Source organism: Oncorhynchus mykiss, chromosome 11 (assembly GCF_013265735.2).
Source record: "Oncorhynchus mykiss isolate Arlee chromosome 11, USDA_OmykA_1.1, whole genome shotgun sequence".
Lineage (NCBI taxonomy): Eukaryota > Metazoa > Chordata > Actinopteri > Salmoniformes > Salmonidae > Oncorhynchus > Oncorhynchus mykiss.
This window is the reverse complement of record NC_048575.1, coordinates 10,481,777-10,508,293: the sequence shown is the minus strand read 5'-3', so window position 1 is coordinate 10,508,293 and position 26,517 is coordinate 10,481,777. Positions and strand designations below refer to the sequence as shown.

Genomic DNA, 26,517 nt, shown 5'->3' with positions numbered 1-26,517 from the left:
GTTCACAGTAAAACTGTAACTTAAAGTGGGTACAGCCTCAGTGTTCACAGAAAAACTGTAACTTAAAGCGGGTACAGCCTCAGTGTTCACAGTAAAACTGTAACTTAAAGTGGGTACAGTCTCAGTGTTCACAGTAAAACTGTAACTTAACGTGGGTACAGCCTCAGTGTTCACAGTAAAACTGTAACTTAAAGTGGGTACAGCCTCAGTGTTCACAGTAAAACTGTAACTTAAAACTGGTACAGCCTCAGTGTTCACAGTAAAACTGTAACTTAAAGTGGGTACAGTCTCAGTGTTCACAGTAAAACTGTAACTTAAAGCACTGACAGCCTCCGTGTTCACAGTAAAACTGTAACTTAGTGGGTACAGCCTCAGTGTTCACAGTAAAACTGTAACTAAAGCGGGTACAGCCTCAGTGTTCACAGTAAAACTGTAACTTAAAGTGGGTACAGCCTCAGTGTTCACAGTAAAACTGTAACTTAACGTGGGTACAGCCTCAGTGTTCACAGTAAAACTGTAACTTAACGCGGGTACAGCCTCAGTGTTCACAGTAAAACTGTAACTAAAGCGGCTACAGCCTCAGTGTTCACAGTAAAACTGTAACTTAAAGTGGGTACAGTCTCAGTGTTCACAGTAAAACTGTAACTTAAAGCACTGACAGCCTCCGTGTTCACAGTAAAACTGTAACTTAAACCGGGTACAGCCTCAGTGTTCACAGTAAAACTAACTTAAAGCAGGTACAGCCTCAGTGTTCACAGTAAAACTGTAACTTAAAGCGGGTACAGCCTCAGTGTTCACAGTAAAACTGTAACTTAAAGCGGGTACAGCCTCAGTGTTCACAGTAAAACTGTAACTTAAAGTGGGTACAGCCTCAGTGTTCACAGTAAAACTGTAACTTAAAGTGGGTACAGCCTCAGTGTTCACAGTAAAACTGTAACTTAACGTGGGTACAGCCTCAGTGTTCACAGTAAAACTGTAACTTAAACCGGGTACAGCCTCAGTGTTCACAGTAAAACTAACTTAAAGCGGGTACAGCCTCAGTGTTCACAGTAAAACTGTAACTTAAAGCGGGTACAGCCTCAGTGTTCACAGTAAAACTGTAACTTAAAGTGGGTACAGCCTCAGTGTTCACAGTAAAACTGTAACTTAAAGCGGCTACAGCCTCAGTGTTCACAGTAAACGCACGCTGGAAGTTGCACAAAAGTTTCACAATGCTCAAGTTTGCGGTAAGCAGACCTGAAATTTGCTCACTGCCGAAATAAATTAGAGGGAACATTGGTTCTGACAGCTCAGTGATTAACACGCAGACGAAACCCAAATGAGTAGTGGTGGGGAACACATCCCCCCCAATTATTAATAGGCATGGAAAATGGACCTCAAACTTCAGTCAAAATGAATTATTGAATTAAAGACAACCAACGAGAGAGAAGAAAGAGAGAGAAGAGATAGATAGAGAGAGAGCTGTGCCCGTGGATACAGGAGCCCAACATTGGGAGCTGAGCAGGTAATGCTTTTCTGTCACAGAGTCAGACAGAGTCAGACATAACACAAACCACACACTCCACTTAGAGAAAAATATATTAGGCAGTGGACATTAATTCATTATTAATGTTGTCATTCAGTCTGGAGCCTTACCTGTCACTGTCATGGTCTCAGAGGCATCCCATACTGTACATGTGGTGACTGTAATTCACCCCGGCACCACATAACTCAGGCTGGTGTCAAAGCAGGCCACCTATACACCAATAAACGTGGGTCTGATTGATTGAAACAGAGGGGGAGGAAACTAGACTGGGTCTATGAAACAGAGAGGGAGAAAACTAGACCGGGTCTATGAAACAGAGAGGGAGAAAACTAGACCGGGTCTATGAAACAGAGGGGAGAAAATTAGACTGGGTCTATGGAACAGAGGGGAGAAAACTAGACCGGGTCTATGGAACAGAGGGGGAGAAATAAAAATGAGTTATTTTGCAAAAGCTGGTCTGAGCCACATGGCTGAATAAACAGCACCACCTTGGAACAGGATGCACACGTGGGTAGAAGAAAACTGAAGAGTTGCAGGGAACGGGACGAAGGTCAAGCGAAGGGGTCTGGGAGCTGTGGGAGTGGGATCAATCCAGGCATTGTGGAAGGCGGTACTCAAGTTAAAGCCAACGAGCGGAACGGAGTCACACAAGCGTGGAGAACCGCTCGGTGGAGATCAACATTTTTTGTTTTGACAAATAAAGTTTTTAACTCACGGTTTCCTTCGCACTGCAAATGTTTTTACATATTGCTTTCCAACTTTCACCAAGCAGGAACGCTTTAAACTGATGTCATACGTGTTGTGTAATTCAAGAGGGAATAAGGGAACGAATAAGCATGTCGTTATTTTGATAGAAACGAGAGGCTCTTAACCTGAATCAAGTGATCAAGATCATAACGTTTACAAGGACTGAACTCAATGCCCTAAAATGGTTACAAGAAGAGTACACACTTTTAATTTTGACTGCATTAATAATTGGGTATATCAAATCCAATTGGATGGTACAACATCCCCTGCAGAAGGATTCCTTCAGACTGGTCAGTAACCACATGAAACCACATCATCAGTCAACACTGAGTGTACAAGTCATAACCACAGTCAACACTGAGTGTACAAGTCCTTAGAGAACAGCTGCTCTTTCCATGACATAGACTGACCAGGGGAATCCAGGTGAAAGCCATGGTCCCTTATTGATGTCACTTGTTAAATCCACTTCAATCATTGTAGATGAAGGGGAGGAGACTGGTTAAAGAAGGATTTTAAGCCTTGAGACAATAGAGACGTGGATTGTGTAAGTGTTCCATTTAGAGGGTGAATGTAAGACAAAATATTTAAGTGCCTTTGAATGTAGTATGGTAGTAGGTGCCAGGTGCTTTTATATGGTAACTGAAGTTGGAATGACCCATTTATACGGTAACCCAAGTTGGAATGACCCAATTATATGGTAACTAAAGTTGGAATGATCCTGCATCAAATCCAGTCATCCGCACAATCGCTTTGGGTAATATGACCAAGCCTGACAATTTCCTGTTCGGCTGCCAAATGAAATTTCTATACAACCTGTCTAGAGACCCAACCTAAACCCCTTTCAAGAAAGCTGACCCTAACAAATCCCCATCCCCTCGTTTCTCGTTCGCTCTCACTAACGGCTATCTCGTCTCTGAGGCATTTCTTCAAGGCCTACATATGCATTGTAACCTGTGGGTTACCAGGTCTGCAGAGAGAAGCTCTCCAACGTAGAGGGAGGCTGACCAAACCCAGTGGATTAGGAGCTATCCAGGTAATAACACCAAGGCAATAGCAGAATTACCATCAGGGCAGCTGTTCCGGACGACTGCGTGATCACACTCTTTAACACTCTTTCACACTCTTAAAAACATTTAAACAGGTCAACATTCACAAGGCCACAGGGCCAGACGGATTACCAGGACGTGTACTCCGAGCATGCTGGCAAGTGTCTTCACTGACATTTTCAACCAGTCCCTGACTGAGTCTGTAATACCAACATGTTTCAAGCAAACCACCATAGTCCCTGTGCCCAAGAACTAAGTAACCTGCCTAAATGACTACCGACCCGTAGCACTCACGTCTGTAGCCATGAAGTGCTTTGAAAGGCTGGTCATGGCTCATATCAACAGCATTATCCCTAAAACCCTAGACCCACTCCAATTTGCATACCGCCCCAATAGATCCACAGATGATGACAATCTCTATTGCACTCCACACTGCCCTTTCCCACCTGGACAAAAGGAAGAACTATGTGAGAATGCTGTTCATTGACTACAGCTCAGCATTCAACATCAACACCATAGTCCCCAAAAAGCTCATTACTAAGTTAAGGATCCTGGGACTAAACACTTCCCTCTGCAACTGGATCCTGGACCTCCTGACGGGCCGCCCCCAGGTGGTAAGGGTAGGGAACAACACATCCACCACACTGATTCTCAACACGGGGGCCCCTCAGGTTGCGTGCTCAGTCCCCTCCTGTACTCCCTGTTCACTCATGACTGCACGGCGGTTCATGACTCCAACACCATCATCAAGTTTTCCGATGACACAGCAGTGGTAGGCCTGGTCACTGACAATGATGAGGCATCCATAAGACTCCTGAACAGCTAGTCAAAGGCCTACCCAGACACCTCTTTCACGCTGCCGCTACTCTCTGTTTATAATCTATGCATAGTCACTTTAACTCTACCTACATGTACATATTACCTCAATTACCTTGTCTAAATGGTGCCCCCGCACATTGACTCTGTACCGGTACCCCCTGTATATAGCCTTGTTATTGTTATTTTACTGCTGCTGTTGAATTATTTGTTACTTTTATTTTCTATTTTCAATTTTTTACTTAACACTTATTTTTTCTTTTTTTCTTAAAACTTCTTATAGCATTGTTGGTTAAGGGCTTGTAAGTAAGCATTTCACTGTAAGGTCTACCTACACCTGTTGTGACAAATACAATTGATTTGATTTGACAGAGAGGGAAAGAGAGAGGGAATCACAGTCCTGGGAAAAATCACACACGCACATGCAAACGCACGCACATGGGCGCACAAACACACACTCACACACACACACACGCACACACACATGCAAACGCACGCATATGGGCGCACACACACGGGCGCACAAACACACACACACAAACACAAACACACACGCACAAACACACACGCACACACACTCGGACATGCAAATGCACGCATGCACACAAGGGCGCACAAACACACATACACAAACACAAATGATGGCTGTTTGGTGTTCATCCAGACAGTAATGTGTTCCACTTATTACACTCCCTAAACTGTGGGGTCTACTTCATCGGCAAGTGGACTACAGGAGCAGAGCAGCCATAGGAGCTATAGCCCCCTCCTCCACACTGACTCTCACACTGAACACAGGGGTGTGTCCTCAGCCGTCTGCTGTCCCCCCTGTTCACCCACAGCTGCGTGGCTTTGCAAGACACCAACTCCCATCATCAAGTTTGCTGACGATCACCAACAATGACGAGTCAGCCTATTGGGGGGGGGGTAAGTGAACTGGCATTGTGGTGTCAGGACAACAACCCCTACCTCAACGTCAGCAAAACAAAGGAGTTGATTGTTGACCAGGAAGCAGAGGAGGGAACACGCCCCGGTCCACATCAACAGGACTGCATCAGAGAGAGTCACGAGTTTGAAGTTCCTGATTGTCCACATCACAGATGACTTGACATGGACAAACACCACCACCACTGTTGTCAAGAGAGTGCAACAGCGTCTCTACTTCCTATGGCGGATGAATCCCGGGTCGTCTCCAAATACTACTGCTGCACCATCGAGAGCGTCCTGACCAGTTGCATCACGGCCTGGTATGGGACCTGCTCCTTCCCCAACCACAAGGCCCTCCAAGCTACACCCACATCAAAACAGCTGCTACCAGACTATTATTTACTATTGCTAATACTGCACAACTTAAACATTTGCCTGCCAAATCAATCCTTCTCTGATAGATGTGCAAACATCAATTGTGTCTTCCTGTTTTATACTTATGTTAAAATGTAGATTTTATTCTACTGAGCCATTTACTTTATGTCCATATTCTTATCTTTTATTATTGCTTATGTTGTTGCATTGTCAGGAAGGAACCTGCAAGTAAGCATTTCATTGGACAGTGAATGCCATGTAGGGGTGGCAGTGGTTACCTAGTAACCTAGTGGTTAGAGCGTTGGACTTGTAACCGAAAGGTTGCAAGATCGAATCCTCCGAGCTGACAAGGTACAAATCTAATGTTCTGCACCTGAACAAGGCAGTTAACCCACTGTTCCTAGGCTGTCATTGAAAATAAGAATTTGTTCTTAACTGACTTGTCTAGTTAAATAAAGGTCATTGAAATAAATGCCATGTGCATATGACTAATAAAACGTGATACTTGAAAAGAGGACTGCAGCTTTCCATGCTCTGAGAGACCACTGCAATGGAGACTGTGTGTGGTGAAGTCTCTGGGTGGATTACTGGGGATTAAAGGAGATTTCCTTGCCAGTTACTATGATCACACCCCACTGGGAATAAAATGAAGGACCTTTTGATATTCTACATGTACCATATCCTGATAAATTCTGAATACAGATGTGTCTTTTAGACATACTGTATCTGATAATGGGATCACTCCGAATACCACGCATGGACATGGCCGGATGTGGACTCATTCAATATCCTGAGAATGTGTGACGTCCTATTTTCTCTCTTCGTGCTGACAAATACTGACTGTATTCATCGCATATCTGTGTTTTCTCAGCACATTCCAAGATAGGAAGCTATATTGAGTCCAGATATGCATCTTCTGGCTGAGGTCCATATCCGGATCTTGATATGTTTATTGATATGCTGAAAATAAGGACGATTTCAGATGTATTTCTGAGTTTTCAGCACATGCTCAATAAATTAACAAATATAAACTCTACATATATTTTTTCATTTACATATTGTTTTTGGATTCCCTCTGTATATCATACATGGTATGTCTGGATATTGACTCACTAGATATCCTTAGAAAGTGTCCCATTACAAAGAATATCCTATAGTAGCTCCTTATAAGAAATAAGATCTTGTAAAATGTCAGATATACCCGGAAATATATAGATAAAGATAATCCCTTATATTGAACCTTTTTGCCCAGCGCCCATTACTGTTGTGGTAACCAAACTGGCCCAGGACTGATTAAATCATTTTTTTATCAGAAAAGGATAGATGGAGGACAACAGAGATTTTGGAGTAGGTTTATTCATCTACACTACATGATCAAAAGTATATGGACACCTGCTCGTCGAATATCTCATTCCAAAATCAATGGAATTAATATGAAGTTGGTGTCCCCTGCTAAAACAGCCTCCACTCTTTTGGGAAGGCTTTCCACTAGATGTTGGAACATTACTGTGTGGACTTGCTTCCATTCAGCTAAAAGAGCATTAGTGAGGCTGGGTACTGATGTTGGGCGATTAGGCCTGGCTCGCAGTCGGCATTCCAATTCATCCCAAAGGTGTTCGATGGGGTTAAGGTCAGGGCTCTGTGCAGGCCAGTCAAGTTCTTCAACACTGATCTGTACAAACCATTTCTGTATGGACCTCGCTTTGTGCACGGGGGCGTTGTCATGCTGAAAAAGGAAAGGGCCTTGCCCACAAGGTTGCCAAAAAGTTGAAAGCACAGAATCGTCTAGAATATCAGTTTAAGCTGTTGTGTTAAGATTTCCCTTCACTGGAACTAAGGGGCCTAGCCCAAACCATGTAAAACAGCCCCAGAGCATTATTCCTCCTCCACCAAACTTTACAGTTTGCACTATGCATTCATGCTGTCTGCCAGATGGTGAAGAGTCCAATGGCGACGAGCTTTCCATACTCCAGCCGACACATGGCATTGCGCATGTTGATCTTAGGCTTGTGTTAGGCTGCTCGGCCATGGAAACCCATTTCATCAAGCTCCCGACTAACAGATCTTGTTCTGACATTGCTTCCAAAGGCAGTCTGGAACTCAGTAGTGAGTGTTGTAACCAAGGACAGCAGATTTCTACGCGCTACGTGATTCAGCACTTGGCGGTCCCATTCTGTGAGCTTGTGTGGCCTAGTACTTTGCGGGCTGAGCTGTTGTTGCTCCTAGACATTTTCCACTTCACAATAAACAGCATTTACAATTGACAGCTCTAGCAGGGCAGACATTTGACTAACTGATGTGGCTGAAATATTCAAATAATCTAATATGAAGGGGTGTCCACATACTTTTCTATATATAATGTATTTATAAATGAAAGTTAAAAGTATTTCCTTTCTTTGGGCTCTGTTAGTCTTGTCACTACTCTTTAGTGAGTTCCTGGCCTGTACTGAGTACAACATTTACAAGGGTAGGGTGTATGGGTGTGTGGGGTTCCCCTGTAAATCCAGATACGCCAGGGGCAGAAGTTTGTCTGTAGAGAGATGATGAGCTCACCTGACTGTCTGACTCGCATTCGACGTCATGCTGCTGTGATTTGTCTTTCACCTGCGGCTTCTCCTCCAGACTCAGACACAGCAGCCACGTGACCAGGCCCGCCACGAACATGCCGATGTCTGGCATGAACACACGGATTCCGTTTCCTGCATCGGCACCCCGGACGCTGCAGGGAGAGATAGAAACAGGGAAAAATGGTTAGCCAACAACGACAGATAAGAAAAGGTAAACAATTTGGGTACTATTATGTTTACAGTTTTCAGACGCAGTAGCCAACACTGTACTGCTTCATGAGGATTCCTGTCAGCTCAGTGATGATATTTGATGCCAGCAGATCAAATGATAACTGTTATAATTAAACTATACACTTAAAATCCCTGTCTCTACAACAAGGCGATGGTAAACACAACGTGATGTGGTTAACAGCTAGTTTATATATAATTCAAAACATGGGTTTTAGGGCTCATTACAAGGTAGAGTAATCGTTAAATAGTTTACAGTCTGAGTTCCTCCTCTATAAATATGTGGGTGTGTTTCTCACTTATAGCTAATTGGTACTCAACTTATGACCAAATCACCTTCGTTCATATTCCGATATTGTTTACAGGATTTGTTTTCTCACACAAAACAGTGTGGATTTGTTGGGTAAATATTGAGTAAAGGAAGTAAATCAGAGGGAGAAATCAGGAAATTAAAAATGAAAAGGTAAACAAAGAAGTCTTCAGGACATGAATCAAATCAAATCAAATCAAATGTTAATGGTCACATACACATGGTTAGCAGATGTTAATGGTCACATACACACGGTTAGCAGATGTTAATGGTCACATACACACGGTTAGCAGATGTTAATGGTCACATACACATGGTTAGCAGATGTTAATGGTCACATACACATGGTTAGCAGATGTTAATGGTCACATACACACGGTTAGCAGATGTTAATGGTCACATACACATGGTTAGCAGATGTTAATGGTCACATACACATGGTTAGCAGATGTTAATGCGAGTGTAGCGAAATGCTGGTGCTTCTAGTTCCGACAATGCAGTAATAACCAACGAGTAATCTAACCAACCTTATACACACAAGTGTAAAGGGATAAAGAATATGTACATAAAGATATATGAATGAGTGATGGTACAGAACGGCATAGGCAAGATGCAGTAGATGGTATCGAGTACAGTACAGTGCCTTGCAAAAGTATTTGGCCCCCTTGAACTTTGCGACCTTTTGCCACATTTCAGGCTTCAAACATAAAGATATAAAACTGTATTTTTTTGTGAAGAATCAACAACAAGTGGGACACAATCATGAAGTGGAACGACATTTATTGGATATTTCTAACTTTTTTAACAAATCAAAAACTGACAAATTGGGTGTGCAAAATTATTCAGCCCCCTTAAGTTAATACTTTGTAGCGCCACCTTTTGCTGCGATTACAGCTGTAAGTCGCTTGGGGTATGTCTCTATCAGTTTTGCACATCGAGAGACTGAAATTTTTTCCCATTCCTCCTTGCAAAACAGCTCGAGCTCAGTGAGGTTGGATGGAGAGCATTTGTGAACAGCAGTTTTCAGTTCTTTCCACAGATTCTCGATTGGATTCAGGTCTGGACTTTGACTTGGCCATTCTAACACCTGGATATGTTTATTTTTGAACCATTCCATTGTAGATTTTGCTTTATGTTTTGGATCATTGTCTTGTTGGAAGACAAATCTCCGTCCCAGTCTCAGGTCTTTTGCAGACTCCATCAGGTTTTCTTCCAGAATGGTCCTGAATTTGGCTCCATCCATCTTCCCATCAATTTTAACCATCTTCCCTGTCCCTGCTGAAGAAAAGCAGGCCCAAACCATGATGCTGCCACCACCATGTTTGACAGTGGGGATGGTGTGTTCAGCTGTGTTGCTTCTACGCCAAACATAACGTTTTGCATTGTTGCCAAAAAGTTCAATTTTGGTTTCATCTGACCAGAGCACCTTCTTCCACATGTTTGGTGTGTCTCCCAGGTGGCTTGTGGCAAACTTTAAACAACACTTTTTATGGATATCTTTAAGAAATGGCTTTCTTCTTGCCACTCTTCCATAAAGGCCAGATTTGTGCAATATACGACTGATTGTTGTCCTATGGACAGAGTCTCCCACCTCAGCTGTAGATCTATGCAGATCATCCAGAATGATCATGGGCCTCTTGGCTGCATCTCTGATCACTCTTCTCCTTGCATGAGCTGAAAGTTTAGAGGGACGGCCAGGTCTTGGTAGATTTGCAGTGGTCTAAAACTCCTTCCATTTCAATATTACCGCTTGCACGGTGCTCCTTGGGGTGTTTAAAGCTTGGGAAATCTTTTTGTATCCAAATCCGGCTTTAAACTTCTTCACAACAGTATCTCGGACCTGCCTGGTGTGTTCCTTGTTCTTCATGATGCTCTCTGCGCTTTTAACGGACCTCTGAGACTATCACAGTGCAGGTGCATTTATACGGAGACTTGATTACACACAGGTGGATTGTATTTGTCAGGTGCGTGAATGAGGACCCAAAAGCGAATTAACAAACAGAGTTTCTTTAATGATGAACACACGTGGGCTCAGATGGACAGGTAGATTCCGACAGGACAGGACAAGGTTGCAGCAAACACGATGATAGTCTGGTTCAGGCATGAGACACACAAACAAGAATCCGACAAAGACAGGAGCAGAAACAGAGAGAGATATAGGGACCTAATCAGAGGGAAAAAGGGAACAGGTGGGAAAAGGGGTGAATGAGGTAGTCAGAGAAGACAAGGAACAGCTGGGGGAAAGAGGGACAGAAACGGTAACCTAGTACGACCAGCAGAGGGAGACAGGGTGAAAGGAAAGGACAGAAACAAGACACAACATGACAATACATGACAGTATTTATCATCATTAGTCATTTAGGTCAACATTGGATCATTCAGAGATCCTCACTGAACTTCTGGAGAGAGTTTGCTGCACTGAAAGTAAAGGGGCTGAATAATTTTGCACTCCCAATTTGTCAGTTTTTGATTTGTTAAAAAAGTTTGAAATATCCAATAAATGTCGTTCCACTTCATGATTGTGTCCCACTTGTTGTTGATTCTTCACAAAAAAATACAGTTTTATATCTTTATGTTTGAAGCCTGAAATGTGGCAAAAGGTCGCAAAGTTCAAGGGGGCCGAATACTTTCGCAAGGCACTGTATATACAGTGGGGCAAAAAAGTATTTAGTCAGCCACCAATTGTGCAAGTTCTCTCACTTAAAAATATGAGAGAAGCCTGTAACTTTCATCATAGGTACACTTCAACTATGACAGACAAAATGAGAAATAAAATCCAGAAAATCACATTGTAGGATTTTTAATGAATTTATTTGCAAATTGTGGTGGAAAATAAGTATTTGGTAATCTACAAACAAGCAAGACTAGCTCTCACAGACCTGTAACTTCTTCTTTAAGAGGCTCATCTGTCCTCCACTCGTTACCTGTATTAATGGCACCTGTTTGAACTTGTTATCAGTATAAAAGACACCTGCCCACAACCTCAAACAGTCACACTCCAGACTCCACTATGGCCAAGACCAAAGAGCTGTCAAAGGACACCAGAAACAAAATTGTAGACCTGCACCATGCTGGGAAGACTGAATCTGCAATAGGTAAGCAGCTTGGTTTGAAGAAATCAACTGTGGGAGCAATTATTAGGAAATGGAAGACATACAAGACCACTGATAATCTCCCTCGATCTGGGGCTCCACGCAAGATCTCACCCCGTGGGGTCAAAATGATCACAAGAACGGTGAGCAAAAATCCCAGAACCACACGGGGGGACCTAGTGAATGACCTGCAGAGAGCTGGGACCAAAGTAACAAAGCCTACCATCAGTAACACACTACGCCGCCAGGGACTCAAATCCTGCAGTGCCAGACGTGTCCCCCTGCTTAAGCCAGTACATGTCCAGGCCCATCTGAATTTTGCTAGAGAGCATTTGGATGATCCAGAAGAAGATTGGGAGAATGTAATATGGTCAGATGAAACCAAAATATAACTTTTTGGTAAAAACTCAACTCGTTGTGTTTGGTGGACAAAGAATGCTGAGTTGCATCCAAAGAACACCATACCTACTGTGAAGCATGGGGGTGGAAACATCATGCTTTGGGGCTGTTTTTCTGCAAAGGGACCAGGACGATTCATCCGTGTAAAGGAAAGAATGAATGGGGCCATGTATCGTGAGATTTTGAGTGAAAACCTCCTTCCATCAGCAAGGACATTGAAGATGAAACGTGGCTGGGTCTTTCAGCATGACAATGATCCCAAACACACCGCCCGGGCAACGAAGGAGTGGCTTCGTAAGAAGCATTTCAAGGTCCTGGAGTGGCCTAGCCAGTCTCCAGATCTCAACCTCATAGAAAGTTGAAAGTCCGTGTTGCCCAGCAACAGCCCCAAAACATCACTGCTCTAGAGGAGATCTGCATGGAGGAATGGGCCAAAATACCAGCAACAGTGTGTGAAAACCTTGTGAAGACTTACAGAAAACGTTCAAAAACAATATACTGCATAGTTTCCTAGCCTGTTAGATCTCTAGAGGCGCTATTTCATTCACTGCCCGTATTAAATATATAAGCATTATCATTGCAAAAGAGCATTTAACCCTTAGCTGAGCAGTGTACTGTGCTAGCTTCTTAAAATACACAGAAAATATTTTGTTCCATAGTAAAAGTGTGGGATATTCCCACTGTCCTCTCTGTTACAGCGCTGGTCTGACTAGCTCTGGAAAGGTATGCTGTGGCTGTTGCAGTGGGCTCTCTGGTCCCCTTCGCTTGACCATAAATGTGCCCCCCAACCCCAATTTCCCTTGAAAAGCGTAACTCAACTTCTAAACTTTCATATTTGTTTGGGTTCAAAGCAGTGTGCAGCAACACTTGCAGATGTGATAGAGAGAAAAATAAGAAAAAACCCTTCTGTTTCAGACCTTGAAAGGAAATGTCTCGGTCCAGTAGACCTGAAGTTAACTTTTCAGAGGAAGCTTTAGAGATACATTTTCTATTTGTGAACTGGGAGTAGGAGCGCAGTGCTGGTCTATGGTTGGCAGGACGCTTTCATAAGAGGTCCTGGTGGGAGTACACAGCACAGTACACCCTCTATGAATCAGAGGATGGCTCAGGAGCCTGGTATTTCTGGTGAGTCATAGTGCACCGGGAGACTGTGTGATTGGGGTGGGACCTAGACATCTCTGGGGTGGGAGACCTTGTGGTTGGGGTGGGACCTAGACATCTTTAGGGTGGGAGACCTTTTGGTCGGGGTGGGACCTAGACATCCCTGGGGTGGGAGACCTTGTGGTTGGGGTGGGACCTAGACATCTCTGGGGTGGGAGACCTTGTGGTCGGGGTGGGACCAAGACATCTCTGGGGTGGGAGACCTTGTGGTCGGGGTGGGACCAAGACATCTCTGGGGTGGGAGACCTTGTGGTCGGGGTGGGACCTAGACATCTCTGGGGTGGGAGACCTTGTGGTCGGGGTGAGACCTAGACATCTCTGGGGTGGGAGACCTTGTGGTCGGGGTGGGACCAAGACATCTCTGGGGTGGGAGACCTTGTGGTCGGGGTGGGACCTAGACATCTCTGGGGTGGGAGACCTTGTGGTCGGGGTGGGACCAAGACATCTCTGGGGTGGGAGACCTTGTGGTCGGGGTGAGACCTAGACATCTCTGGGGTGGGAGGCCTTGTGGTCGGGGTGGGACCTAGACATCCCTGGGGTGAGAGACCTTGTGGTCGTGGTGGAACCTAGACATCCCTGGGGTGGGAGACTGTGTGGTCGGGGTGAGACCTAGACATCTCCGGGGTGGGAGACTGTGTGGTCGGGGTGAGACCTAGACATCCCTGGACTCACAGCCAGGTACACTTGGGAGAGCACAAGGTGATGATGTAAATTAGTTTAGAAGGGATGACAGAGTCTGAAGGAATAGAAATAAGTCTGACGTAGTGAACCGGATTCTGTTATCAGTTTGAAGGAGTTCAAAGAAGGCACTTTTGAAAGTGCAGGTAGCCATTGAACAGAAACGTCTCCTCTAGAGACCCATGGCAGTTGGGTCCCTGTGATGGTACTTGAAGAAACGGCTGTATAATCTCCTCAGACAGGATATGCTGCCACGAGCATTGGGTGGATATTTGACTTTTCACAGGCTTGTTTTGCTTCATGTTGGGTTGCATAAAACTCTAAGCAAATGTTTGGAATCCCATGGCGCTCGCTCAGCATGAGATCTGACATTCAAAAGCGAGCGGCCAGGGGAGGGTACAGACACAGACGCTTTGAACCGAGTGATGTTTGCCTTCGTAAAAATTTAGTAAGTGACAGACGGCGCTAGTTAACACGCTAGAAAAACACATGCAAAAACTGGGTGCCCCGTATGGCGGAGGAAACACAAGCTCTTTAATGAAGCCTCTGCGTCTACACGGTTTGCTTCCCTCTCAGCATTTAAAGGGTCTTTCATCTCAGTCCTTCTCATAAAGACAGAGCTGTGGAGCTGTGAGCTGGCAACATAAACGCCTGCATATGGCATTCATCTGGAACTGGGAAAGAGCCTTAAAGGGGAGGTGATCAAAGTGGCTCAATTAACTGTACAGATTTAGATTGTCAGTCTCATCTCTGGAAAGATAGCTTGTATAGCATTGACAATTTACCTGGATGGTGGATACAGAGAAAAGTTTTTACAGAGAGTCAACAGTGAACTGGCAGTTCATTTCGGAAGCCATAACAAAATTCTGCACTAGCTAGTGAGCTAACTCAATTGAGCTGTTATGAGACATTAACTGGCACTGGACTTTAGGCCTTGAGGGCACACTGGCATATCTATCATTAGGAGTAGACTGTGACACTGTGTCTCTCCAGGGTCCCCGGCAGGGCTACAACACACAGAGAAGGAATAGGCAGCTCAGAGTATGGCAAAGACAAGGTTGTTCAAACAAACACACCAAAATAGCAAAAGGGGGCTTTGATAAACATGTGATATGGATTTCAACCTGAATCCTAAACAGTCTTCAACCCAGATCATTTGCATTTACAGTAACTTTACCATTTCAAAAATAACAGTCATTATTTTCTCTAAAAATGGCATATAGTATTTAAGATGTCAAAACGAGCCACATCAGAACTGAAAGCTTCAATTAATAAAGACCTAATAACATTCTGATTTGAAGAAAATGACTGCAATCATGATGACAAACTTAGAAATCATCAAGGATTTTGACTTTAAATGTATTGTTAAAATCGCTTAGAAGATCCCAAAAGATCTTGCAGGACTTTGCTTTCACCTACTTCCATTACTGTACCTGTTGTTTGCTCTACACCTCCAAAGGCCCATCGAGTATCCTGTCAATGCTTGTTCTATCTACGGTACGTTGAGAGCTGCTGGATATGATGATTGTCCTGTGTATCTGTTTGGGTGCACATCCTCACCGCATAGGAGATTACTTTCCCATTAAGGCTAATTAAAACATTCTACATGGGCATGTCAGCACATTTCACGCGACATTCCAAATGCATTTAATTCACATTCCACAAAGACACGATCTGCATCCTCCACTCTTTCCATCACACTCTGCTACAACTCAATCATTCAACAACTTGCATCGGGCACATGTAACGTGTAAATTAATGCACATGTTAACAAAGACGTTGTAAAATTCAATGAATACAATCTTCCAAAAAGGAAGCTCATTCATTCAGTCATTTCGCTACCAGACCACCCCATGAGAGAAATAATATGGGAGTCCATGACCTAATAATGACAGAACACTAAGATCAATGACAGGAGGACGTCTGAGTGAATAGCTTTCAATTCCCGACTGAACACATCTCAACCATCTAGTGGGATATCTGGTCGTCCTGTAATCCAATCACATCTCTCGTGCGAATTCCTAATTAATTACCACGGGCTTCTACCATCTTTGCGTCGAGGTCCATCAGAGCTGAGAGAGTGTGTCGTTCATCTAAGGACATGGAGGAAATGTGAACACAGATCAAATTCAATGATTACGGGCTAATCAGTGATCTTAACATGAAACATAAGGCTCACAGTCTATTTGGGTGCTGTAGCCCAGGTGTAATGTGGCTGGGGTGGGTTTACTTAATGAGATGAAGAAACCTGGTTTAAGAGCTTTGATACCTATACTTTGAAAGGATTGTCTGTAAGCTATGGGTTTGTGCATGATCAGCATGTGATTCTGATCCAAACCTTTAGCCCTGCGGCTTCAGCAGACTGTTTAACATTAATAACATAATCATCAGCAAGTATCTCTCAGCAAATCCAAAATATCATGAATATCACGGGGACCACACACACACAGATAAAATGTGGTTTGGTAACACTTTATGTGGATAGTCTGTGGGGCATCTACAGCTGCTCTTCTACATAATATCGGTAACATTTCAACTAACAATCTACTAACACTAACCCTAGCTTAACCCTTGTTCTAAACCTAAACTTAACCCTTACCCTAACCCTTATCCTAACCCTAAACTTAACCCTTACCCTAAAACTAACCCTAAACTTAACCCTTACCCTAACCCTAACCCTTATCCTAACCCTAAACTTAACCCTAACCCTTACCTTTACCCTAAACTTAACCCTTACCCTAACACTAACCCTAAACTTAAGCTTAACCCTAACCCTAACCATTATCCTAACCCTAAACTTAACCCTTACCCTAACCATTATCCTAACCCTAAACTTAACCCTTACCCTAACACTAACCCTAAACTTAACCCTAACCCTTACCTTTACCTTAAACTTAACCCTAACCCTTATCTTTACCCTAAACTTAACCCTTACCCTAACACTAACCCTAAACTTAACCCTAACCCTTACCTTTACCCTAAACTTAACCCTTGTCCTAACCCTAACTGTAACCTTAGAAAACAGTTGCTTATCAACAGATAGTTTGTTGATAGTCCCATGTAGATGCTCTACAGACTATCAGAATACAGATAGAAAATCCATACTATTCACAGAATCCAAACATAATTAGATTTCTGGAGATGGTACATTAACATAAGCAAAGCTTTTTTTACGAGTGCCAGGGTGCGCGGTGTTCTCTCTTTAGTTTGAGCTTCTGGAGCAGACCATCCTATGGCACTGGTACCTCCGCCAACGTCATGCCACACGACAACACGTCAACACACATGAACACAAACAAATGCACACAAAGCAGGGATGCCAATTACAGCTCTCAAAAGGCAAGGATAAACTGTTCCTGGACCATTGACTCCCCTAGACAATCTGCCACTGTCATTTAGTAATCCAACTTTGACGTGCATTAATATCCATGTCAGACTGAACGACAAACGCCTAAAACGGTTCAAATGTAATTCAATTAATCCTAAAGCTTCTCGACATGAATGATCATAACAAGGGAGGGTAAATGGTAAATGGTTGAATTACCCTCGTCTCATGTAGCATAGAAAAACCTTTGAATGTCTGAAAGCCGACAGCTATGGATTAACACCATCATGAAAACAAAATAATCTTCATAACTGTTTGAAAAATTGAACTAACATCTAACTGTAGACTGGAAAGCTGGGAATTCGTGTGATTGAGTCAGTTTCTGTTGTAAATTATACAATGGGTGGGTCTAATCCTGAATGCTGATTGGTTAAAACCGCATTCCAGCTGGTTTCTATTCCACAAGTTGCCACCGGCTATTTACTCTGTTCCATCAGACTGCGCAATCCACTGTCTCATCAGCCCAGCCAGGCAATTTATAAACTTGAGCTCCACTATAAAAAGCATCTAGACATTCTCACATTTATTTTAGAATAACATTTAGTTTTCAACAGTGGAGATTTGTATAAATGTTGCTGTTTTTCTCTGACATTTGCAACATTGTTTTAATATTCAAATTCGATCTCCAGCTGTCCCATAGTAATGCAACTGACAACAGGAAGACTGAGGAGTCCGCTCTCAATGAGTGTAGACAGCCTGCTGCTGCCGATCTGCTAATCATCAGATGGGGAGAGGAGAGGAGGTAGGCAGTCCACGTGGGTAACTGGAGGGCCCTTTCTATACAAAAACAAAGCCCCGGGCCTATGATTTGTTAATCCGGCCGACCATGCGTATCCCGTATATACGACTACTGAAACTTGAAACTTGGAGGAGAGGAGATATTGTGTCTCCTCTACTATTCAAACGGGGATCACGGAGACCGTGGTCATTTGGCTGGCCTATTACCGTCATCCAAAATTCCATGACCGTCACAGCCCTAGCCGAGACCCCGATCAACTGTTCCTGTGATTTGGGAAACCAAGGCTAACAGGATTATTAAGAAGCTGACAGACAGACTGCAATTGTCGACTTACAGACGTGAAGGCCTCGAGAAGGTTGTGAAGGCCTCAAGAAGGTTGTGAAGGCCTCGAAGGTTGTGAAGGCCTCGAAGGTTGTGAAGGCCTCGAAGGTTGTGGGAAGGTTGAGCTGTTCACAGAGTGACACAGAATGGCCGAGATAGTTCTCCACTGAAACCCATTGTGGTTAAGGTCAATGTTATATGGCAACAATGGTACCCAGTCCTAAATCCCACACTCAAAGGGTCCTATTCAGTCGTGATACATAGAAAGAACGATGTTTTCCACTATTGTCTGTGACGCCTCCTATTTCCAGGAAAGCATTCCAATATTGATGAACATTGGCGCTGAAACGACGGAATTTCCCTCCAGCAGCACAGAGTATGACTCAAATGTCAGATACAAGTGTATACATTTTCAAAACATTTCCAGCTTCCCCTGAGTAGGTCAAGAATGGGAAAAAGTGGAACACGACTGACCAATAAATAAACCAATAATTATGTCTGGGATGGCGAGGCGGCAGAGTCTTGGCCAATGGAGTATAGCTCTTCTTTGTTCTGCCTTGGTCAGGGTGGAGTGTGAACCGGAGCGGAGACAGCACTTTGGCCCAATCCAGAGGGTCACAACACTGGACACAAGCCATTGGCCAACACATGGTCTAATGATGGAACTCAACCAATCACGTCCACCGTATTAAAAGAAGACTGTACCTCAGGGGGTTAAGTAGGGTACAGGTCTGATTCGGTTTACTCTAACTACTTCCTCACCAAATGGAGAACAGGTCTTGAGTTGGATTCATTTAGCTCCACTGTTTGCTCTGAGTCAGCGAGCAGGGGGAAGAGAGGGAGAAAATGCCACATTTCTGCACGTCAACAAGCAACCAGTCACGAATAACCAGATAATACAGTAGGACCCGTTTTCCCCTACTTTTCATACCTCCGTCCATTGCTAGTATAAACACTTTTGGTGTAAGCCTTGAGGAACATGTTTAGCTAACTTGTTCGTCGAATACAAAAATATTAAATATAGCTATTGAAGGAAAGTAATAACATATGACCATGGTTGTAACAGGTGATCCAAACATGCTCATATTCAATTACCACAGGTGTTCCTACCGATCTGTTCTAGGGAACATCTTGTTCCCAGATGACAACATCCTGTTTATCTGGTTTCCAGGTATCTCTCAGGACATTTAACACTTCCTCCACACTTCAGCTTTAATCCCCTGGAAATCCCTTTAACTCGACTGTTACACGTTGGCCAGTATGCTCCAGTCTGTCACTAGACAGCAATTACACTTTCATTGTTTGTACATTAAACAGAGGACATTTGGCATGTCGCCCCTGGGCAGCCCTCAAGGTACAGCGTGGTCCTGGTGCGGTTTGGGCGAAGCAGGCAGCGCACACAGTGTACCACAGAGAGTCTGGCACCCCGCTGAGCCAAGAGAAACAGGGTAGCACAGTGGCACAATTCAGGCCTCATATCACTAGCCTATATTCCAGCACCTGGCCTGCCGGCAGTATCCAGCCTGACGTTGTTAAAGTCCTGGAGTTTAACTACTGATTTGAGAATTATACATTAGCGGGAGAAAATGTTTTGTGACACCTTGTTTAACAGAAATATCTGTGTAATGAATAGACTATGTGTCACGAACCTCGCCGAGGATGGTGCCTCTTCCTGTTCGGGCGGTGCTCGGCGGTCGTCGTCGCCGGCCTATTAGCTGCCATCGATTCCCTTTCCGTTAGTTTTGGGTTATTGGTTAATTGGGTACACCTGTTTTGTATTAGGATTTGTTTGTAGGGTATTTAAGGGCACTAGGCCCGCTGGGTATTTGTGCGGGCTTGTTTTTGTTACTCTGTGTTTTGTTGGTGTGATTTATTATTGTATTTATTCTCCGGACTGTTTAGTCCTGTTGTTGTTTTGGACTAGCAACGTATTTACGCCCTGTGTGTTGGCGTGACTGTTTTTGTTGCGCTGGGGAATAAATCTGAGGAAAACGACTGAACCCTGCTCTCTGCGCCTGATTCCACCCACCACACCTAGTAGATCGTAACAGAAGCCCGCACCACCTGAAATGGAGTCAGCAGGAGCAGCGACCACTCCTCTCCCCACTATGGAGGAGCGCGTTCATCACCATACAGCTGTCCTCCATCGGATTGGTACCGCGATGGACCAGATGATGGAGAGGATGGAACGATGGGAGCGGAGTGGTCTCCCGACATCTACCCCAGCTCCCCCACTCCCGACACCACCTACTCCACCTACATCGTCCTCTGGGTCCGGCGCACTACGTCTCTCCCCCCCGAGGGAGTACGATGGAGCGGCTGCTGGGTGCCAGGGATTTTTGCTCCAGCTGGAGCTCTACCTGGCTACCGTGCGTCCGGCTCCCTCGGGTGAGGAGAGTGTGAGCCTCCTCGTCTCCTGTTTAACGGGCAGGGCCCTGGACTGGGCTAACGCAGTCTGGAACAGTCCAGACTCAGCTCGGGACAACTACCTGGAGTTCACTCGCCGTTTCCGAGCAGTGTTCGATCATCCACCAGAGGGTAAAGCGGCGGGTGAGCGACTGTTCCACCTCAGACAGGAGACGAGGAGCGCGCAGGACTTCGCGTTGGAGTTTAGGACCCTAGCTGCTGGTGCTGGGTGGAATGACAGGGCCCTGATGGACCATTACCGGTGTAGTCTCCGGGAGGACGTCCGCCGGGAGCTGGCTTGCAGGGACACAACTCTCTCCCTGGATGAACTAATAGACATGTCTATTCGATTGGACAACCTGCTAGCTGCCCGCGGGCGTTCAGAAGGGGTCCTGTTAATTCCACCGTCCAGCTCTCCCACTCCCACTCCGATGGAGTTGGGAGGAGCTGCATCTAGGGGGATCAGAGGGGGCTCCTCCTGCTCCTATTGTGGACGGAGAGGACACACTTCGGACCGGTGTTGGAGGAGTCCCTCTGGGAGTCGAGATGGTCGGCAGAGCGCTCCTCGGCCACCCCAGGTGAGTAAGCACCAAACTCACCCAGAGCTCCCTGTTGGTCACATGTTTTTGTTAATTTTTTTCCCTGCATTTTTCCCCTCTCTTCAGCATAAGGCGCTAGTCGATTCAGGCGCAGCTGTGAGCTTTATGGATCGTGGACTCGCCCGTAAATTGGGTATTCCGTTAGTGCAGATAGACCCACCTGTGCACTCCTTAGATAGCCGACCGCTAGGGTCAGGGCTGGTCAGGGAGGCCACGATTCCGCTGGACATGGTAACGCAGGGGAATCATAGGGAGAGGATCAGTTTCTACCTTATTGATTCACCTGGGTTTCCGGTGGTGTTGGGGGTTCCCTGGCTGGCTATTCACAATCCCCTTATTTCCTGGAAACAGGGGGCTCTTAAGGGGTGGTCAGACGAGTGTTCAGAGAGGTGTTTAGGAGTTTCCATCGGTGCCACGACGGTGGAGAGTCCAGACCAGGTTTCCACCGTGCGCATTCCCCCAGAATATGCCGATTTGGCTATCGCTTTTAGTAAGAGGAAAGCGACCAAATTACCACCCCATCGACGGTGGGATTGCGTGATAAACCTCCTGGAGAACGCTGCACTTCCCCGGAGTCATGTGTACCCACTGTCACAGGAGGAGACGCTGGCTATGGAAACATATGTCACGGAAGCTCTGAGACAGGGGTACATTCGGCCCTCCATGTCACCCGTCTCCTCGAGTTTCTTTTTTGTGAGGAAAAAGGAGGGAGGTCTGCGTCCGTGCATTGATTATCGAGGTCTCAATTCGATCACAGTGGGTTTTAGTTATCCGCTACCTCTCATCGCTACGGCGGTGGAATCATTCCACGGAGCGCGTTTCTTCACAAAACTGGACCTCAGGAGCGCGTATAATCTGGTGCGTATTCGGGGAGGAGACGAGTGGAAAACAGCGTTTAGTACCACATCAGGCCACTATGAGTACCTCGTCATGCCGTATGGGTTGAAAAATGCTCCAGCCGTCTTTCAATCCTTTGTAGATGAGATTCTCAGGGACTTGCACGGGCAGGGTGTGGTAGTCTATATTGATGACATCTTGATTTATTCTGCCACACGCGCCGCGCATGTTTCCCTGGTGCGCAAGGTTCTTGGGCGACTGCTGGAGCATGACCTATACGTCAAGGCTGAGAAATGTGTGTTTTCCAAACCAGCCGTTTCCTTCCTGGGTTATCGCATTTCCAGCTCGGGGATGATGATGGAGTGTGACCGCGTTAATGCCGTGCGTAATTGGCCGACTCCGACCACGGTAAAGGAGGTGCAGCGGTTTTTAGGGTTTGCCAATTACTACCGGAGGTTTATCCGGGGTTTTGGCCAAGTAGCGGCGCCCATTACCTCACTGCTGAAGGGAGGGCCGGTGCGTTTGCGGTGGTCAGCAGAGGCTGATGGAGCCTTCAACCAGTTGAAGGCACTGTTCACTGGGGCTCCCGTGTTGGCGCATCCGGACCCTTCGTTAGCATTCATAGTGGAGGTGGATGCGTCCGAGGCTGGGGTTGGAGCCGTGCTGTCTCAGCGCTCGGGTACGCCACCGAAGCTCCGTCCCTGCGCTTTCTTTTCTAAGAAGCTGGGTCCGGCAGAGCGGAACTATGATGTGGGGGACCGGGAGTTACTAGCTATGGTAAAGGCCCTGAAGGTGTGGAGACACTGGCTAGAGGGGGCTAAACACCCTTTTCTCATCTGGACTGATCACCGTAATCTGGAGTATATTCGTGCAGCGAGGAGACTGAATCCGCGCCAGGCTAGGTGGGCCATGTTCTTTACACGTTTTAGATTTACGATCTCTTACAGACCAGGTTCCCTCAACACTAAGGCCGACGCGCTGTCCCGTCTCTATGACACTGAGGACCGGTCTATCGAACCCACTCCCATCCTTCCTGCTTCTCGGCTGGTGGCCCCAGTGGTATGGGAGGTGGACGCGGACATCGAGCGGGCGTTGAGGGTTGAACCTGCGCCTGCACAGTGTCCGACTGGCAGAAGTTACGTACCGCTTGGTGTTCGTGATAAGTTGATTCGGTGGGCTCACACACTACCGTCTGCGGGTCATCCGGGGATCGATAGGACAGTGCGGGGTCTTAGAGGGAAATACTGGTGGCCCACCTTAGCTAGGGACGTGAGGCTCTATGTCTCTTCCTGTTCGGTATGCGCCCAGAGTAAGGCTCCTAGGCACCTTCCTAGAGGGAAGTTACAGCCCCTCCCGATTCCACAACGGCCATGGTCCCATCTCTCGGTAGATTTCCTTACTGATCTTCCCCCTTCTCAGGGGAACACTACCGTTCTGGTCGTTGTGGATCGGTTCTCTAAGTCCTGCCGTCTCCTTCCATTGCCTGGTCTCCCTACGGCCCTACAGACTGCAGAGGCTCTTTTTACCCACGTCTTCCGGCACTATGGGGTCCCAGAGGATATCGTCTCCGATCGGGGTCCCCAGTTCACATCTCGGGTTTGGAAGGCGTTTATGGAGCGTCTGGGGATCTCGGTCAGCCTTACCTCTGGTTATCACCCCGAAAGTAATGGGCAGGTGGAGAGAGTAAACCAGGAAGTGGGCAGGTTTCTGAGGTCGTATTGCCAGGACCGGCCAGGAGAATGGGCAAGGTACGTCCCATGGGCAGAGTTAGCCCAGAATTCTCTTCGGCATTCGTCCACGAATATGTCGCCATTCGAATGTGTACTGGGTTACCAGCCGGTCCTGGCTCCGTGGCATCAGAGTCAGACCGAGGCTCCTGCGGTGGAGGAGTGGGTACAGCGCTCTAGAGAGACCTGGCGGGCAGTCCAGGATTCTCTCAGGCAGGCCAGTGAACGGCAGAAGAGAGACGCTGACCGCCACCGCAGTGAGGCCCCGGTGTTCGCACCAGGGGAGAGGGTCTGGCTCTCGACCCGAAACCTGTCCCTCCGCCTGCCCTGCCGGAAGCTGGGGCCGCAGTGTGTGGGGCCATTTAAAGTCCTGAGGAGGATAAACGAGGTGTGTTATAGATTGCAACTTCCCTCTTATTATCGTATTAACCCCTCGTTTCATGTGTCTCTCCTCAGGCCGGTGGTAGCTGGTCCCCTACAAGAGAGTGAGGTACCGGAGGTCCCTCCACCCCCTCTGGACATCGAGGGGTCCCCGGCGTACACAGTACGAGCTATTCTGGACTCGAGACGCCGGGTGAGGGGCCTGCAGTACCTCGTGGACTGGGAGGGGTACAGTCCGGAGGAGAGGTGCTGGGTACCGGGGAGGGACATTTTAGATCCTTCCCTCTTGAGGGATTTCCATCGCCTCCACCCGGATCGCCCTGCGCCTCGTCCTCCGGGTCGTCCTCGAGGCCGGGGTCGGCGCGCTGCGGGAGCCGCGCGTCAGGGGGGGGGGTACTGTCACGAACCTCGCCGAGGATGGTGCCTCTTCCTGTTCGGGCGGTGCTCGGCGGTCGTCGTCGCCGGCCTATTAGCTGCCATCGATTCCCTTTCCGTTAGTTTTGGGTTATTGGTTAATTGGGTACACCTGTTTTGTATTAGGATTTGTTTGTAGGGTATTTAAGGGCACTAGGCCCGCTGGGTATTTGTGCGGGCTTGTTTTTGTTACTCTGTGTTTTGTTGGTGTGATTTATTATTGTATTTATTCTCCGGACTGTTTAGTCCTGTTGTTGTTTTGGACTAGCAACGTATTTACGCCCTGTGTGTTGGCGTGACTGTTTTTGTTGCGCTGGGGAATAAATCTGAGGAAAACGACTGAACCCTGCTCTCTGCGCCTGATTCCACCCACCACACCTAGTAGATCGTAACACTATGGTGTTTGTGGAGCAGCAGGGATGTAATGGCAAATAGATGTTGGCTGCACTCACTGAGTAGACTTCAGTGGGGAACGAGGAATAAGTCACACTTCTGAAGTGGTCCACCTGCTCCAACCAAGACAGCTTTAGTGTAGCTGAGATGAATCAATCCACTGGTAAGGATATGGACATTAGGGCTGGGATATGCCAAGGACCTCACGATACGATATTATCACAATAATTAAAGTCGGGAGCTTACATACACCTTAGCCAAAGACATTTGAGGTAGCCTTCCACAAGCTTCCCACAATAATTTGGGTGAATTTTGGCAACTCATCCTGACAGAGCTGGTGTAACTGAGTCAGGTTTGTATGCCTCCATCCTGACTGATGTCTTGAGATGTTACTTCAATATATCCACATAATTTTCCTCTCTCATGATGCCATCTATTTATTTAATGTGCACCAGTCCCTCCTGCAGCAAAGCACCCCCACAACATGAAGCTGCCACCAGAGGACAGTTCTCCAAAAAGTACGATATTTGTCCCCATGTACAGTTGTAAACCGTAGTCTGGCTTTTTTATGGATGCTATGGAGCAGTGGCTTCTTCCTTGCTGAGCGGCCTTTCAGGTGAACCTAGTATAGAAATTCCAAAGTTCAAAGCACCATCATAGAGTATGTGAACTGTTGGATCGTGTAGTATTTAGATGAACAGGAAGCAGACACTAGTGAGCCAGGATTCACCACGTAAAACATAACGTTTCATTCACAGACTAAACAGTAGCTGTTACAGAATCAAACCAAATCTGAAGATATGGGTCAGACTTCCTTCTAAATTTGATTCTATACAGGAATAGGATTCTATCCAGGAATTTCACACAATAGTCAGCTGCCCTTTGAACAATCGTGAGGGGATGTCGATATGATGAAGAGGAAATCGGAGGCGGGCCTTACAGTACAGTAGACAATGAAACAAGAGTAGATGACACAAAAGCCCAGTTTGACTTGAGCATGTTGCATGCACAAAGATCAGATTGCGAGCATGATCCTAAGTTTATCTCCATGTGAAAGGAAACAAAATATCATTTTACCTCGACACACCAACCACCACAAATGTGGTTATGGGGGTTATGGGTAGAAGGCTCTCTCAAAGAGGAAGAGAGGACATAATTGCTGCCCAGAAGCCACGCCGGAGATCACAAAGCTGATGTCACTTACTTTACACGTACATCCCTCACAACAAACCTCCATTCTCATGTGCTTATTCTAGGGGCAAAAGCTGAAGAACATACGCACATCCAGGTACTTTCCGCAGGTCCTGGAGTTGTAGGCAAATTCGTGGAAAACAGAAAGGAAAAGGCTGCACACTGCTGTGTCACGCCCTGATCTGTTTCAACTGTCCATGTGCTTATATCCACCCTCTGCAGGTGTCGCCCATCTTCCCCATTACCCCCTGGGTAC

General features: G+C 46.1%; 1 protein-coding gene across 3 annotated transcripts in view; it reads right to left on the bottom strand.

The window, feature by feature from the left end:
• The window catches only part of LOC110536547 (piezo-type mechanosensitive ion channel component 2), a 228,583-nt gene that overhangs the window by 115,727 nt on the left and 86,339 nt on the right, over positions 1-26,517 (bottom strand). For all 3 annotated transcript variants that reach the window (XM_036934818.1, XM_036934819.1, XM_036934820.1), the window contains exon 5: positions 7,987-8,152. In XM_036934818.1, coding sequence (XP_036790713.1) covers positions 7,987-8,152 — 166 coding nt within the window. The remainder of the gene's footprint in view (positions 1-7,986; positions 8,153-26,517) is intronic.